We start from the raw sequence: 18,169 nt of genomic DNA, 5'->3' as shown, positions 1-18,169 counted from the left end.
AATGTAAGCTCTCGCATGCAGGCCATTTTTACCCTGTATGTCAGATCTGCGCACCGTATTGTATGTCCCTTGTTATGCCTTACGCTGAATTTTTGGGTGACTGTGATGCTGTTTATCTCATACACGCAGAATCTGTACTTGTATTTGGGCTACTTTGACATAACTCATATTTGTGTTTGCACCACATATTTCTTATGCTTAATTGTATTCATTGATTCATTCCTATGTTTACTATATATTTACAATATATCTTTGTACACCGACTGTCCAACGCTGCAGCATTTGTGGCAGTTTATAAATATAAAGTGATGATGATGACGATTGCATTAGCAGGCCAACGTTGCATGACCGATACTTAGAGATGTGAGCGGGTGCTGGTTTCTGCATTTTACCAAGCTCTCCCTCGCTTTTCAGATATTTGTACAAACTGTGCGACCTCCACAAGGAATGTGATAACTACACGGAGGCTGCGTATACACTACTTCTACATGCCAAGCTGCTTAAGGTACTGTCACATTTTATATACAGTTTCCAAATCCCAAACCCTCTTCTTACTCTTTTTCCCATTGACCTCATGTGTCAATAACATCTTCAGGTTTTACTCCCAATGGGTAAAAGATGATTTGTCGTGACGTATTGTTGAACGCCACCCATAATAAAGATTTTCCTTGGAACTCCCATCCTAGTTAGCAGAAGTGCGAAGAGTACAGCTGTCTTAGAGTCCTGTTATTATTGGGTCTACTCTGAGAATGTGGTATCCGGATAATAGTCAATGTGTCGACCCCGGATGGTCAACTTTCATTAGGTCGATGTGGGCAAAAGGTCAACATGTAAAAGATAGACAGCACAAAAGATCGATAGGTGCAAAAGGTCGACATGACACTAAGGTCAAAACAAGTTGTTTTTTTAAAGTTCTACCTTTTCATCCTTTACCATCCACGTGGACTACGATTGTAAACTAATGGGGGTGTTTTTTGCGCAAAAAGGGGGGGGGGAAACATAAATAAACTGTTGACCTTTTTTGTGTCGACTTTTGTACCCTGTTGACCTTTTTACCTGTCTACCGTTACTATGTCAACCACTTGTGGTCAACCTGTTGACTGTAGACCTTTTTAATGTAACTCTAATCTACCATATCCTGAGAAGACACATTACTGAGGCTCCAGTGAGATTAGTATAGCCACTGGCGTCATCCTGGACATAGTATGTGGCTATTCCGCTAGTTAGGCGGAAGGGAGGAGCTAACCACAAATGTAAAAACATTAATACTCTAACTCTTCATGAAAGTGACACTTGTTCTAAATTAAATGATCACAATGAGAATATTTACCTTAGATAGGATGATTGCAACGCTTTGCAGCGGTCTGTCAGATAGAAAGTCTGATGCTTAATGGAGAAAAATACAAGTTACTTAACATACGCTGTTTCAATAATGTCAGATAATGCTCTGGATTTTTTCAGTAAGTGCAGATTTTCTAGTTTGTCCCCTGCCTCTCTCCGCACAAAGGCCCTCATTCCGAGTTGTTCGCTCGCAAGCTGCTTTTAGCAGCTTTGCACACGCTAAGCCGCCGCCTACTGGGAGTGAATCTTAGCTTATCAAAATTGCGAACGAAAGATTAGCAAAATTGCGAATAGACACTTCTTAGCAGTTTCTGAGTAGCTCCACACTTACTCGGCATCTGCGATCAGTTCAGTCCGTTTCATTCCTGGTTTGACGTCACAAACACACCCAGCGTTCGCCCAGACACTCCTCCGTTTCTCCAGCCACTCCCGCGTTTTTCCCAGAAACGGTAGCGTTTTTTCGCACACACCCATAAAACGGCCAGTTTCCGCCCAGAAACACCCACTTCCTGTCAATCACATTACGATCACCAGAACGAAGAAAAAACCTCGTAATGCCGTGAGTAAAATACCTAACTGCATAGCAAATTTACTTGGCGCAGTCGCACTGCGGACATTGCGCATGCGCATTAGCGACTAATCGCTCCGTTGCGAGAAAAAAATAACGAGCGAACAACTCGGAATGACCCCCAAAGTCTCACCCTTTATATCTTCAGTCTTCTATAATTGCCTCCCTATAAACCGAACACTGAAATCAGATCTGACCTGCAGTTGTTAAGTCACTATGGGACACCGCATAGAGATAGCGGCTTCTCCTCTTTCATAGTAAATATTTGAGGAACATTTCAGCAACCATTACTTTTTATCCTCATGGAAATAAAGTAACGCAGCAATTTTAAAATTATATAGCACTTTGTCTGCATCGCATCAATTTTATATTTGCTAGTAAGTAGCATTCATTTCCTCCCGGTATAGTATAATTGACCTCTAAGGGAGCGCTCATTAAGATGCACTACTACCGTAAAAGATTTGACTAAGTTGTCCCGCCCTCCAGCTGCGGCCTCCGCGGCTTTTCTTTGCAGCCATTGATTCCAAGGCCGCCTCCACTTATTTTCTCTCGCAGATTTTGATTGGCTCTCCCGTTCCCAAACCCTCTCCACTGCAAATTAAGGTTAGATATCTTAATTTGGGAAAAACATCTGCATGGATCTTGCCCTCAGCCCTGACTATAGACTGTAATGTTTAACTGCTCTACTTTTAGTTTTTCCTAATTGTTACTGCTCTTCCCATAAAGTTCATTATGTTCACAGTTGCTTCCGAAAATATGTATCACTCGTAAAATTCTTCATCATAGTTGTAAAATTTCTACTGAGAGATAAAATTTTTAGGGCTATTTCTATAACTGTTTTTCACAAAATAGTCGCCTATAAATTGTAAAGTACAAGCAAGGGTCATTGCTTCTGCTTATTGCCAGGAAATCCTCAAGTTTCACTTTTCCTCATCTCTTACCATCCGGCGGCTACCGCTATAATTTCTCCACCTGCTTAGTAATAAATGTGAGCCGGCGATTGTGTTAATGTTTTTTTTAAAATTAGTAATTTTTATTGGTTTTAATTTGAAATAACAACAATAAAAACAATAAACATATGAAAGATATCTCATTCGTTACATAATATACGTTGCACAGTACAGAATAAAATGGACATGTCTAGTGACCACTAGAAAACAGCAGATGTAAATAGTAGTACACATGAGAGCTAGAACCAATACACAGTACATATATAAGAAAACAATACAATGACGAAGATGAGCAGGTAGTGAACACAACGACCACGCTAGAAAATAAATTGTCATACACAATATAATGAAGGATAATGTGCATAAAATGGAGCACCGGGAAACCAGCAGATGCTAAAGATAACTGAGAGGGAAACAGTCAGCTTTCTGATGAACGGGATCCCGGTGGTCAATATACCGTCCCCGGGATCCCAAGCCAGGACAGAAACCCGGTGTCACTATACCGACACCGAATGGGATGTCGGCGTTCTGATCATTCTGACAGCGGGGCGCTCATGCGTCCTGGGGAGGGGTTAAGTTTAGAATGCAGACGGGGGGTTAGGGTTAGACAGCAGCGCCGGAAATGTTAGGATTAGGCACCGGGGAGGGTTAGGGTTAGGCACCTAGCAGGGAGGGTTAGGGTTAGGCAGCGGAGAAGGGAGGGTTAGGGTTAGACAGCAGCGCTGGAAAGGTTAGGGTTAGGCATCGGGAGGGAGGGTTAGGGCTAGGCAGCGGTGAAGGGAGGGTTAGGGTTAGGCACCTAGCGGGAAGGGTTAGGCAGCGGAGAAGGGAGGGTTAGGGTTAGGCACCTAGCAGGGAGGGTTAGGGCTAGGCAGCTGGGAAGGGAGGGTTAGGCACCTAGAAGGGAAGGTTAGGGTTAGGCAGCGGGGAAGGGAGGGTTAAGGTTAGGCACCAGCCGAGAGGATTATGATTAGCACCCACGAGGGAGGGTTAGGGTAGGGAAAGGTGAGGGTTAAAGGGCTTACTGGGGGGGCTGTCGGGATTTTGATGGACGGGATGCTGTTGTCAGTATACTGAATACCGGCATCCTGTCCATCGGCAAATCATACTGATCCCAACTGATATATAAGCACCGTACTGGGAAAGGTGATACGTGAGTTTAGTCTCAGTCAGTTGGGATGGCGAATGTTGGCTCCAGCCAGTTGGACCAGATACGCTCCTATTCTGATTCAGAGCCTCGCGCTATAATTACTTTTCATGAGATATCGTGCCATAACCAAAGAGATCCATGCAGTAAAGTCAGGGCCCAATCCAGCCATCCACGAATGAGCCACAAATAAATAAATAAATATAAAATATACATACATACATACATACATACATACTGTGTGTGTGTATATATAGTATATAAATTAAATACCTACTGCCTACTATGCTTGTCCAGAATATCCTCGGCCATGGCCCCAAGAGAGCATACCGCAGGACAGAAATAGGAATACGGATAAGCACACATAAAATAATCCTTAGTGCGGGCTATAGCACGAGTAACCTTCCACCAAAAGGCATTCACCATGGGACACTGCCATAAAAGATGCCAAAAGGTCCTGAGATTTTACAGCACCTAGAACAGTAATCTGTGTCCCTCCCTCCAAATCCATTTCATTATGTCACATACTGTAAATGATATAATGTTTTGATTAAAAAGGGTATGCTGGGACTTCTAGTTCAACAAATGGTAAAAAAACATAGGTTTCCTCAAGCTAGTTTGGTACTGGCGAGCAGTTTGTATTGTTCTATTTAATTGCAGAAAAAAAATTGTATCTGTTGCCAGATTGATCAGCTCAAGGCAAAGGAATGGTCATGTGTAATTATAAGACCCCGTTTTATGCCTTCGGCTGGTTCTGAGTCGGACACACCTGCTGACGCTTTTCCATGCTGCCACAGCAGACTGCCCATGCGAGCCGATTATCCGTTCATCTTCATGGGGAAGGCCACACCTGCCTGCTGTTTTCCTCCCACGTGCACAGTTGTTTTTATTAGGATTCCTTTATAATAGGCATCCAATTTCCGTCCGCACGGTGCCAACAAGCTTAGAAGTCGGCCTACAAGCCCGTGACTTTCCCATGAATCAGATTGCCCATTTCTCGTTGGGCTATGTGCCATTGAGATGCTACTTGCTAGTGCTAATGCAGTGCAGACCTCATTTACTTGATGCTTGTGCAGAATGCGTCCCTTTTTGCAGATGCATCCTACTCAAGATTCACCCCATTATGAGGTGAATCTAAGACTCTGCTCTCTTCCTGTTAAGTGTTTTCTGGCACTATCTACTATGTTTGCTAATAACAAAGAGCAATTGTTCTCACCAGTTCCTCTCCTAGCCAGGCAGAAGCATGAACGTAACAATGAATAACGTATACATCGGCTAATAACCCTTTTGTTTTTATCTCCTGCCCGCCACACTCTCCCGGCCCCTTGTCGCCCCCCCACCAGTGGTCAGAGGAAGCTTGTGCGGCACATTTGACGCAGCGGGATGGTTACCAGGCCTCCACACAAGGACAATTAAAAGATCAGCTGTACCAAGAGATCATTCATTTCTTTGACAAAGGCAAGGTAAGAAGTGAATACGCTCCTCAGAAAGTCTTTGTTTACTTCCTCTCGGCATGTGAAATCCGTACTAGCCCATGTTCTTGTAGTTTTACAATGGCGGTTTTTTATTGGCTGCATAAAATGCTACCAAATCCCTGAACCAATAAATTATGCAAACGCTAGATTTTCCTGTGAAAGAGGGTAAGTGATGCAGTTATTTTTTTTTTCCATTTGAATGGTATCCAGATTCCGGTAATCCATGTAAAGCTGTCAGTATACTCTACATGAAGCGGCTGCTCATTGGCTCAGAGACTGTGGTAACACCCTGGCTCCTTTCTGACTAAAAGCAATTATCGTGAATACCGAAATAGCTGGGAGTTGTACAGATGTGACTGGAGTAATCAATTGCGCCGGATTTAAAATGCAAATTGAATCATTGTCCATATACCGAAGGAGAAATGTAAATTCATAAGCTAATGAAATCTTTAAAATGTGCCAGTGAAAGTTTAACCATTAACAAATATATTAAAGTATATTTAATACAGCATGGAATTGATGCGTTATATTGTGCCAAGAGAGGACAGCCATTTTCTTGGTCTGTAGCAATATTCATGGCTGTGCATGACGCCCATCAACAGCAATTTTACTTTAAAGGAAAATTGTTGTAATTGTTCCCTGCACTTAAAGGGGCATTAAGAGGTGTTGCATTAAATATCAATTAGGTATACTTTATCTTTCATTTCTCCTCAGGTTATGCTTAATTCCACAATTATTCAATACGTTGGTAACATAGGGAGAGATGTGTGAAAGCTTGGAAAGAGATAAAGTACCAGCCAATCAGCTTTTAGCTTTCAGTTTACAGGCTGTGGGGCCCATTTAGCAACGAGTGCTAAAACTTGTGAATGATAAAATTTGTTGCATATGATAAATGCTGTTCCAGCCAATCATCTTCCAATTGTCATTTTTCAATCACATGACCGTTAAGAGCTGATTACACGACAGTTGGGAGCTGATTAGCTGGAGCACCATTTATCATATGCAGCAAATTTTATCATTCACAACGAGTTTTAGCACTCACAATGGACGAGATTTATCAAGCCTTGGAGAGTAATAAATAGCACGGTGATAATGTACCAACCAATCATCTCCTAACTGTCATTTTTCAAACACAGCCTGTGACATGACAGTTAGGAGCTGATTGGTTGGTACTTTATCACTGTGCAATTTGTCACTCTCCAAGGCTTGATAAATCTGGGCCAATGAGTTTTATCACTCATTGATAAATGAGCCACTGTGTTTGAAAAATGACAGAAGCTGGTTGTCTGGTCCTTCATCTCTCGCCACTGTAATCCCTCACCAAATTTTTATACATTTCCTTGATAATCCACGAAAAGTTTGGCCTGACCAAGGTTTCTGCATGTCAGGTGCACCATCAGCTGACTCGAGAGCAGAAGGGGGCTCGGATAACTTGGTGCCGCAACATGCTGGCCGTGCTTGATAGCGGTTGCTCAAACTCTGTCTAGGAGATCATCAGTGGTGATGAATCCTAGATCAACAATTTCATCCCCCGAGGCCAATCAAAAGTCGGGTCAGTGGACAGTGGTCACCTTCATCCAGTACGTAGAAGACACACCTGCTTCGCCAAGTGGTGTAGACGTCTACTTTGAAACAATGTGCATCCGGAAACTTATTGCACACCCCTTGTGTCTTATATCCAGATAGTACGTGGCTAGAAGGAGTTCTGTATAGCTACAATGCATGTAGCGCCACATTATAAGAAACCCAGGCACGCACCTATGGGCACCATAGGATTTTTATTTGTGCTTATACTTCTAATTTTGTTTTATTTGCTTATTGGTCTTTACCAACTGCCTTTGTTTTCCTAGTAAATTAATGGAGGTGGGTAAATATGATATAGATTGCTATAGGGATGGGGTGATTGCGTGTCACTCACAAGGCTTCAACTCAAGATACAGGCCGGATAGTATGTCCTGTAGCTGCATGTCATAGTACGGGAGTCATTCCTTCCAGCATTGGAATAAAGTCCTAATCTTCCCTTCCGTGGATTTTGCTTTCATACCCATGTGTTTAGTTCATTGCAGTGGCCTAACCTTTACTGCTGGATATGCTTTATATTCATTTATTTTATTGTCTTTTGCAGCAGCAAAGCAATTTTAATAAAGCCCTTTAATCCAAGGATTTTGTAGAATATTATTAGGCTCCTGTGTCGCAGCAGCAGACCAGAAATACTTGCTAGTATAAAGTTCTGTGCTAGAACTATTAACTCTTTGCAGCTGAGCTTGCATATGCACGGGATATAAATCCTGAGCTGGGAAAGATGAGTATGTTTAGTATCTAATGAACGTATGGAAGCAGTGTTTGATGTATTAGTTGCCACTCAAGCATAGGATGTACATTTAGGTATTACAGCACGCGTAGTGTCCGTTTAACTGTACATCAGACCCAAAGTGCACTTACTCTCTACACACCTTGGAGAGGGCAATTTGCCAGTGTTCATAATATTGTAGACTATATGTCCCAAGGTATTTTTTTTATTGTTTAGCGATTGTCGTTGATGCAGATTTGTGCAAGGACTTCTGCAGAAACTGCTTATACCTATTGTTTGGTTCCTGTAACTCTCTCTGGCAAAGAGTTCTGTCCATGGCCACAAATAGCGGACACTGGAATCAATGTCTTTGTTACATGATCAATGCACTTATCCGCTGAGCTGCTCTTTAACCTTCTAGAGCAAGACTAAGATCAAATGTATTTATATGAAATGATACTTCCCCTTTGTATATTGATTTTTCTACAGCACCATCTATCTTGAAGGAATTAATGGGAAATATAATATTATGTTTGCATTAAGTTTTTCACAAGTCTAAATGAATCGAAATATAAAAAGCTAGCTGTAATGCCTGCCATTTACTCACGTAATAATTTTTTCTCTCTCTCCAGCAGACACTATCTTCCCACCTTCCTCTCTCTCTCTCTCTCTCTTTCTCTCTCTTCCCTAATTTCTCATCCCCAAACACCTCCCCCTTACTCTCTCCTGTGCATCCCTGAGACAGGTGGGAGGGGTCAGAGTTCAAACCAATTGTCATCACATTCCAGAGTAATTTAATCATTTTTATCAGCAGTTGATTTTATTATATAGATATAGCTCCACAGAAGAAGCTTGAATAGTAACATAAAATTAGTAACTAATGTTTGAAATTGTGAGGATATCCCTGTTAAAGTATGTCTTTGGTGTTATTTGTTATATAGAAACATTTTAGGTGTTATTTGTTATATGTAACATTTTATTATATATAATCATATTATTATTATTTTATTTTGTAATAGAAACCACCAGATACTGTTTTGCACCTAAAATCGCCTTCTGGAAGGAACAACTTGATACAGTGCATAAACTTTATATTTCCCAAATTACTCTTTCGTGGAAATAATTCTAAATAAATAAATACTAAAGAATCTTATTATTATTATTATTTTATTTATAAGGCGCCACAAGTGGTTTGCAGCGCTGTATATACAGCACACATTAGAACAATACAGGGTACACAAACCTTTTAATAATACAGTAACTGAAAAACTAAACCAGATACAGCTGAGATATAAGGAAGCAAAGGAGCAATCATTATACTACTAGGGGTGGGCAGTCATTGAGTAGGAGAGAGCTGTAATAGAAGTGTGAGAGAAGAGGTTTGTGATAACAGGATGGAAGAGGGCCATGCTCCATGGAGCTGGAAGTACGCAAGGCAGAGATGGTCAAGGCGTGAGGCAGGGGATTGGGAGAGCGGCCTCGAGACTCGGTTATGCAGTGGAAGGGTAAGCTTTGAACAGGTGGGTTTTCAGTGACTGTTTGAAGCTTTGCAAGGTTAGGGAGAGTCTAATAGAGCGAGGGAGATCATTCCAGTGAAGGGGGTGGCATGGGCACATTTTTGGATTTGTGCATGGGATGCAGTGACCAGGGTAGAGGAGAGGCGACGGTCATTGGCTGACTGGAGAGAGCGGGAGGGAGTATGCAGTAAGACGAGGTTGGAGATGTAGGGAGCTGTGGAGTTAGAGAAGGCCTTGTATGTGAGAGTGAGGAGTTTGAATAGGATTATGTAGGGTAATGGGAGCCAGTGCAGATTTTGTTGAAGGGGAGTGGCAAATGTGGAGCGGCGGGAGAGGAAGAGAAGTCTAGCTGCAGAGTTGAGAAGAGATCGGAGGGGAGCGAGATAGAAATGTGGGATGCCAGTGATGAAAATATTGCAATAGTTGAGATGACCAGTGAGTGAATAATAAGTTTATTCGCTCTCTGGGAGAGGAACAGCCTGATCTGAGCGATGTTGGTCAGCTGGAACCAACAGGATTGAGACAGAGATTGGACTTGGAGGGTGGAGTCATGAGTGACGCCCAAGCAACAGAGTTGGGGTACGGGGGAGGTGATGGTGTTGTCAATGGTGATAGAGATATTGGGTGGGAGTGGAGACTCTGAATGGGGGAGAGACAATGAGTTTGTTTTTGTCCAAGTTGAGCTTCAGAGAGTGCTCAGACATCCAGGCGGAGATAGCACAGAGGCAGCTGGATACCCGAGAGACGACAGAGCGGTAGAGGTCAGAATAGGAGAGGTATAGTTGCGTATCATTGTCCTAGAGGTGATATTGAAGGCCAGAGGAGCTTATGAGCACACCCAGGGAAGAGGTGTACAGGGAGAAGAGAAGGGGGCCAACGGTAGAACCCTGAGGTACACTAACAGGAAGGCTAGAAGGAGGTGAGGCGAAGGTGAACCAGGCAGGGACAATGCTAGAGAGGCCAATGGTCTGGAGGGTGCGGAAGAGAATCCACAGTGTCAAAGGCAACAGAGAGGTCTAGGAGGATGAGCAGAGAGAAGAGACCAGTGGATTTGTCCGAAAGCAGGTCATTGGTGACTTTGACCAGGGAAGTTTCAGTGAAGTAGGCAAAAGTCAGATTGAAGAGGATCAACGATGGAGTTGTCAGAGAAGTAGATGGTGAGACGGCTGTATAGCAGCCGCTCAAGTAGTTTGGAGGTGAACGGGAGGCGAGAGATGGGGCAGTAACTAGTGGGGGAGGAAGGGTCAAGGTTGGTGTTTTTTTTTTGATTAGGTGAGGCAAAGTCAGTGGCAGTGAGGGAGGATGGGATAGCACTTCTATCTGTTGCTGTTTTAACTCCATCAGTCAGAGCCGCCAGCCATCTGCTGTTTTAACAAACTGACGCACAGTAAATCTACCCCCATGTAGCTGCTGGGTCCTCAGTGACAGAAGCCAGGTGCTGCAGTATAACGTCACACAGCAGCACCCAGGTACTGTCACTGCAGAGGAGGGGTGACACCCAGGTGCAGCTTGCACCCCTTTGTGACGCCTCTGTGTGAGCGTGTGTGTGTGTGTGTGTGTGCCTCTCTCTCTCTCTGTGTGTATATATATATATATATATATATATATATATATATGCATTTTTTTTATAAATCTGGTGAGAATGTATTCAGCAGCATTGCGCAGTACGTTTGCACCCCCTTGTGACGCCTCTGTGTGTGTGTGTGTGTGTGTGTGTGTTGTATATATATATATATATGTGTGTGTGTGTGTAATATGCATATTTTTTTATAAATCTGGTGAGCATGTGTTCAGCAGCATTGCGCAGTACGTTTGGTTCACCCTACAAAGCGAATTGAAATTTAAAGGAATAAACAGAACAGGACACCTGTCCCTAACTGTTCTTCCGGCGCTAATAACAATTAGTGATTAATTAATAGTGCATCAAAAGCAGCTGAGTAAGACAACTAGCTAGGTTGCCAATTATATAGAACAGAGAAAAAGTGTATACTCCGCGCTATATGTACACTGTATTAGGTTAAACTATAGTGTGCAGTCTGTCATATAGAATAATTGACTCAGTAGAACTAAAAAGATACGTATAAATAAATTCTTTATCCAATAATCATTAAAAATGACACATTTCAAACAAACAAGCAGCATATACTTAGCAACAAATAATTAATAAGTATTAATGATAATTAATATAGCATACAATATGGTAGGATTTCTTTGTTATAATGCCGTATAAAATTGAAATACACTGGCGTCCCAGTGTTTAATAAAATGTCCCGCAAGGAATAATCACAGCCTTGTAAAGATGAGCTTTTATATAAATTGGTGTATAGTTACCCATGTGCTGGTTCCTGAGAATTTAAATGAACAGGGTCCGTTTGGATATCTGTGCACATTAAACATCCTAGTGATATTTGGTGGACCCCTTTTATTCAAGTAAACCTTAGTTACCTTTTTATACCAGTAAATAAAGACACGGAGACATGATTTTGGCAGAAAAATTGCTAGCTATTTATTTGACCCTAACCATAGCAAAACCTGTAATTGGAAAAAATTTGTTAAGATGCCGAATCAGCCGGCATAATGGTGGCAGAAAAAAGAACGGCTCTATTAAACTATTGGTAAACTTAAAATGGTAAACTGACCGAAACCGTCCAGCACCCTATCAAAACCGGTAATAGGTGTCAACACAACCCCCACAGTGACTTCCCACCGCTCCTGGGTGCCCTGCCGCTGCCTCCCGGATGGGTGGTCGAGCGGCCATTAAGTCGATGGAGGTGAGTGCACCTAAACCACATAACACTGAAACTTACTACCTATAAAAAACCATACAACTACAAACTGCCGTTCTTTTCCGCCTATAAATAGCCAACGAATGAAACCAGCCAAGCAATTAAACGCCAATGCACTCCGCGTCAAAACACAAACAACCTCTACCCTTAGGGCGGGAGGGCGGGAAGGAAATTCACTTGCAAAGAGACCCAAAATGGCCACTCCAGCCTATATATACCCTAACCCTCCCCCTTTTCCTAAGGCTGTACTACCTAACAGCTAGGTCCACCCCTCACAGAATGTTTAACTCATTCCTCTCCTATGTAGTCAATTCTCTCTCCTAAACATCCTAGTGATATTTGGTGGACCCCTTTTATTCAAGTAAACCTTAGTTACCTTTTTATACCAGTAAATAAAGACACGGAGACATGATTTTGGCAGAAAAATTGCTAGCTATTTATTTGACCCTAACCATAGCAAAACCTGTAATTGGAAAAAATTTGTTAAGATGCCGAATCAGCCGGCATAATGGTGGCAGAAAAAAGAACGGCTCTATTAAACTATTGGTAAACTTAAAATGGTAAACTGACCGAAACCGTCCAGCACCCTATCAAAACCGGTAATAGGTGTCAACACAACCCCCACAGTGACTTCCCACCGCTCCTGGGTGCCCTGCCGCTGCCTCCCGGATGGGTGGTCGAGCGGCCATTAAGTCGATGGAGGTGAGTGCACCTAAACCACATAACACTGAAACTTACTACCTATAAAAAACCATACAACTACAAACTGCCGTTCTTTTCCGCCAAAAGCGAAGGACTCCATCCCAGAGTCCTCGCACCGCCACCATAACCTACCCTAACTCCTGCAACAATAGGAACAGATCCTCCAGGAAAAACATCATCCCCTCATTGGATAGATGCACACCATCAGGCCAAAAAAGGTGTTTGTCTCGGAACCGAATCCTAGGGTGGCGAACCACTTTACCTCCGTGGGCCAAGACCCACTTCGCCACCGCCCCATTCACCTTTATCCTGGCCTCATCTATTACGCGTCCGTCCTTCACACCTCGCCAACTCAACCTTGGCACCATCAGGGAAAATACCAATATACAATCGGTCCATGCTGCGGCCACCCTTGCCAGATCTTGTATCATGGCCCACCGTAGCTCCAAGGAAGTCCCCTTCCCTAGGTCGTTGCCACCTAAGTGGACAACCAAAACCTTGGGAACTCCATGCTTCCTGGCCTGACTGACTAGTCTACTCAATAGATCTTTCCACATCATTCCTCGCCAACCAAGCCATCTGATTCCCTGACCTCCAGGAAACCTCTGAGCAGTATCAGAGGCCAAAAACCTTGCTGCCCAAAAGACATACGAGTGGCCGACCACCCAAATGGACAAGCCATCGGCGAAACAACCTGAATGGAAGGAAAAAGGGGTAAAATGCGTTACTATAATTCTACGCCATAAATGTAATTTTGTGAACCTGAAGGATCTGCCAAAAAGAAAAAAATTTTATTCCTAATGTCGCAGCAGACACGGCCTAGCCGATCTCCCGAGCTTCTAACCAATTTGAAGTAAAAGCGTTAAGACATTAAGGGAAAGGCAAAAGAAACAAAACGAAATTAAACAGAGGGGGGGGGGGGTATAAAAAAGAGGGTAAAACATGAAATAACTCAGCTGGAGGTGAAAGCATAAAAACCTGCTGAGGGACTTCGATTAGAACAGATCAGCCGAATTAATGATTAGAATTCAGTCCGTCAAGTCAGGCAAAAATCGCAAAATAACTCCAGACCCCCGCTGCCGGCTCACGCCCGCAGCGGCAAGTGGCTAATCCCTGAGTAGGATCACACACGGGTAAACAAACCAACGTACAGTGAACATAACATATGCATAAACACAAAGCAAACATGATCTTACTTTAACTTTATGAAGGCCAGCTACGCTTAAGCAAAACATCTCAGGCGACGGGGCGAATGTACCGCTTATAACAGGACGACTTCCATCGTCCCACCGCCTGGATCTGGGCTCCCGAAAAACCCGCTGCCGCCGTAGCAGCCCCAATGCGGAAGGAGTGTGTACCGAAGTGGGAGGGGGAAAGGCCCAAGCTCGTCAGACAGCGACCCATCATCCACCGAAATTGGAACTTCGTTACTGGCAGCCCGTCACAGTGCAGCAACCACGACCCCCGACAGTCGGGCCTCACTGCCTCATACTGTACTGCCAACCGTACTGGGCATATGCTCTCCTCAAGTGCCGGAACCAGGGTGACCCATCGGCCCTTCCCCACCTGGTCCGTCTTAGAGCGTCGCAATCTGCACAGCAAGGACCTCCCACTCACCACTACGTCCTCTACCAGCATGCGCGAATCAGTTTGCTTAGAAGGCGCTACCAACTCCGATATCCTAAAGGCGCCGTGGTAAGCCATAGAGAACGCCAATCTAAAAAGCAGCGATTCGAACATAGATGATGCGATGGCTCCAACCGACCCAATGATGCCTGGCAGCAACCCCGCATCAATGGGCCGCCTTCTGTCAGGCGGCGTAGGTGCTACGCGCGCCCATCCTTTCATAGCCTTAAGCAGAATCCCACTTTTTGTCAAATCGGGAACCCCTTTAATTCTGCAGAAGAACGCAATGCCAGCCAAGTACCGGGACACCACCGCTCTAGACCTACCTGAAACATAAAGCTGCCAAATAAAAGAAAGCATCATCCGATGCCCGCTCTTACCTCGTTGCTTCCGTCCTCTAGCAAATTCTTCCCATTCGCTCCAGGCCTGCTTGTAAGCCTTAAGCGTGGATGGCGCGACCGAACGCAGTGCTAGACCTTCCAGTCCGGCTTGATGACCTGCCAGACATAACCGGGACAATGAAAACCTCGTTCCTGGGCCTCGGGAGCCAACCAGTAAAACCTCTCCCATTGTCCTCGCGATAGCGCGTCAGCGACCCCATTTTCTAGACCCGGTACGTGTTGTGCCCGAAACCACACATTCCTGCGCAGGCAAGTAAGCAGCAACTGCCCTAGCACCCGAAGCACTACCAGCGATTTTGCCCTCTGGTTGTTAATCGCGTGCACCACGCCCAGATTGTCGCATCTGAACAGGATGCTGCGATGCGCTAACCGCTCGCCCCAGATTTCCAGCGCAACCATGATGGGAAAGAGTTCCAGGAGCAGAAGGTCCTTAGTGAAACCCGCCTGGTGCCAGTCTGCTGGCCACGATGCCGCGCACCAAGATCCCTCAAGATAGCAACCAAAACCGGAGGCTCCTGCCGCGTCGGTGAAAAGCTGCAATCTGGCGCTGTCGACCGTTGGTGCCTGCCATATGCGCACACCGTTGAAATCCTCCAGGAACGAGGCCCATACTGCCAGATCCCTTTTTAACTCCGCGGACAAGCGTACAAAGTGGTGCGGCCTGGCACACCCCGCAGTCGCTCTTTCAAGCTTCCGGCAAAAAACCCTGCCCATCGGGATGACCCGACAAGCAAAGTTAAACATGCCCAGCAAGGATTGCGCCTGCCGCAGCTTAACCTTACGCGAACCCATGAATTGGCCAATGGCTTCGCGAAGCTTAGCCACTTTGTCCAAAGGAAGGCGACACTCGCCTGACACCGTGTCGATCTCGATTCCCAGAAATGACAGGCAAGAGATCGGTCCCTCCGTTTTGTCCTCGGCCACTGGCACTCCGAAATGACAAAACAATGCTCGTATACTGAAAAGCAGGTTGCCGCACCGCGGCGAACACGCCGGCCCCGTACAAAGGAAATCATCGAGGTAGTGGGCAACCCCGTGCCCACCCGACGAAGACTCCACGCACCAATGCAGGAAGGTGCTAAAACGTTCAAAATACGAGCATGAAACGGAACACCCCATCGGCAAACATTTGTCAATGAAATATTCCGACCCAATCCGGAAACCCATAAAACGGAATGAGTCCGGATGGAGTGGTAGCAACCTAAAAGCGGATTCGACGTCAATCTTTGCCATGAGGGCCCCAGCGCCGTAGCTGCGGACCAAATTAAGCGCCTCGTCAAACGACTGGTACACTACCGAGCAATGACCTGGAGGTATAGCGTCGTTGACCGAGGACCCCGCTGGGTAGGAAAGGTGTTGGATCAGTCGGAAGGACCCGGGTGTTTTCTTGGGTACCACTCCCACCGGGGAGATGACGAGATCCGCCACTGGGGGTGTTGCAAATGGCCCCTCCATCCTGCCCAGCCTGACCTCCTTATCGACTTTTTCCCGCAACACGAAAGGCAAGGCCCGAGCAGACTGGAGGTTCCTCCGCGCCCGAACTGTAACATCGCTCGCAACAGGCAAGCGGAAACCAAAACTAAAACCTTCGTATAAAAACCTGGCATCCTCCTTATTCGGATACCAATCCAACCATTTACGCATAGCCTTTAACCTAATTGGCGTTGGCGCCCTGTGGAGCGCCCCCGCCGGGTGTCCCTCTCGAGTAGGATTGCTTAGAACGGGGACCCTGCCGAGTATTCTTGAAGCAGGAGGAGGCAGGGTGGGAACCCCCGCAATGGAGGCAAGCGTGACGGAACAGACACTGCTTGCCGTAGGAACATGCAGCGTTGTTAAACGCGAAACATAATCCTTTCTTTGCGGGCTGTTTCTCAGCCCGGACGGCCGACCTACCTGTCTTGGCCGACCCGCCGTCCGCGCCGGGCGCATGGGCGGACGGCCCAGCACGGTGTCCGTCCGCCCCTGCGCTCCGGGGCTCCTTGGCCTGCTGCGAGGCCCTGGTGACCTTAAGCCATACCTCCACGTCCTTGAAACCGAAGTCCATAACGTACAACCCGTCCTGCTTCTCCCGGAATTCCTCATCATACCTACGCCATTCGTTACCCGCCGACGTGCGTTGCATATCGTGCACGAGATGTAGGTACCGGATGACATTCATATGTTCCTCTGGCCTGTCCTCAAGGTAACAAGCCGCGAAAACCCAAAAACCCGCCAGCCAGTTATCAAACGTGCGGAACGCCTCGGCCCCTATTCCTTTCTTAGCGGTTGCTGCCTTAAACTCTCTTTTAGCGTCTTTAGTCAAGACGAAGACATCTACGTAGTCCCCCCTGCGAATCCTCTTGCTGCAGCTATCCCTAAGCCCCCGCATGACAGCGGTATACTCGCAGCGGACCACGCCTGGCAGGTCGCGTCGCTTCCTGGCCCTGCGAGATTCTTTGCTAAGCCTCCTTCGCCTCTTACGCCTCTCCTGTTGGCCAGCTGCCTTCCTGGCGTATTTGGTTGCCCTTTTCTTCGCCTTTGTCGTGCTACTGACGTCGGACGCTGCCGAAGAAAGGGAGGAGGAGGAAGAAGAGGAAGAAGAGGAGGAAAGGGAAGAGCTGCGCGAACCCGAGGGCGTACGTGCAAACGACTCCGACTGTACCGCCTCACCTGAAGCCGTAGATTGGTCAGATTCAGATTCCTCAGGTGCGACGTACGTAACGTCCTCATCTTCCGATTCCGGTACCCCTGTATCTGCGTGAACATCTGTGGGCAGAAGAGGGAGAGAGGACCCGGACACAAACAGTGGCGTGCGCCTAGCCCGTCCAGGCGCAGGCGTGCCAGATGACTGCACACTCTCGTCTCGCCGCGGCTGCTGATGCAGCTGTGCCGCGGCCGCACCAAGCTCCCGGCACGCACGCGCTACCCTCTGGGCGGCCGACAACGCCCCGGCGCCTGATCCGGCCGGCACCCCCCCGGACCCGCCCTCGAGCTCCGGGGCCACGGCGAGGGCCGACGCAAACGCGCCTTGCGGTTCAGCGTGACCCCGTGACGTAGAGACGTCGCCCGATGGCTGCCGTATGGGAGGCACGCGGCGAGTAGACCCGCCGCTGGGCATGGGCAGCCAGGACCCATCCGTACCGCGGCCAGGTCGGCCCTGGGGGGAGGGGTCCGCCATGGTAGGATACCTCACCCCGGATATACACCCCTCCATACGACCTGCACCGGCCTGCCCCGGCCCCCTGGGAGTGATGGCTGGCCCTCGCTCTGCCCCTTCCCTGAGGCCAACCTGCCGCCGGACGGAGCCAGCTCGCCCAGCCTGGTTGGCCCCGCTCCTTGTAACACTATGTGCCAGCGATGCTGTGCCCTCAGCACCGCTGGGCTTAT

General features: G+C 46.5%; 1 protein-coding gene across 2 annotated transcripts in view; it reads left to right on the top strand.

The window, feature by feature from the left end:
- Nucleotides 1-18,169, top strand: part of DOCK1 (dedicator of cytokinesis 1) — a 649,074-nt gene that overhangs the window by 541,233 nt on the left and 89,672 nt on the right. For both annotated transcript variants that reach the window (XM_063962225.1, XM_063962224.1), the window contains exons 37-38: nt 415-505; nt 5,350-5,469. In XM_063962225.1, coding sequence (XP_063818295.1) covers nt 415-505; nt 5,350-5,469 — 211 coding nt within the window. The remainder of the gene's footprint in view (nt 1-414; nt 506-5,349; nt 5,470-18,169) is intronic.

This window comes from Pseudophryne corroboree, chromosome 3, assembly GCF_028390025.1.
Source record: "Pseudophryne corroboree isolate aPseCor3 chromosome 3, aPseCor3.hap2, whole genome shotgun sequence".
In the NCBI taxonomy this organism is placed as follows: domain Eukaryota; kingdom Metazoa; phylum Chordata; class Amphibia; order Anura; family Myobatrachidae; genus Pseudophryne; species Pseudophryne corroboree.
The sequence above is the reverse complement of the archived record's forward strand: the minus strand, read 5'-3'. Positions and strand labels throughout refer to the sequence as shown.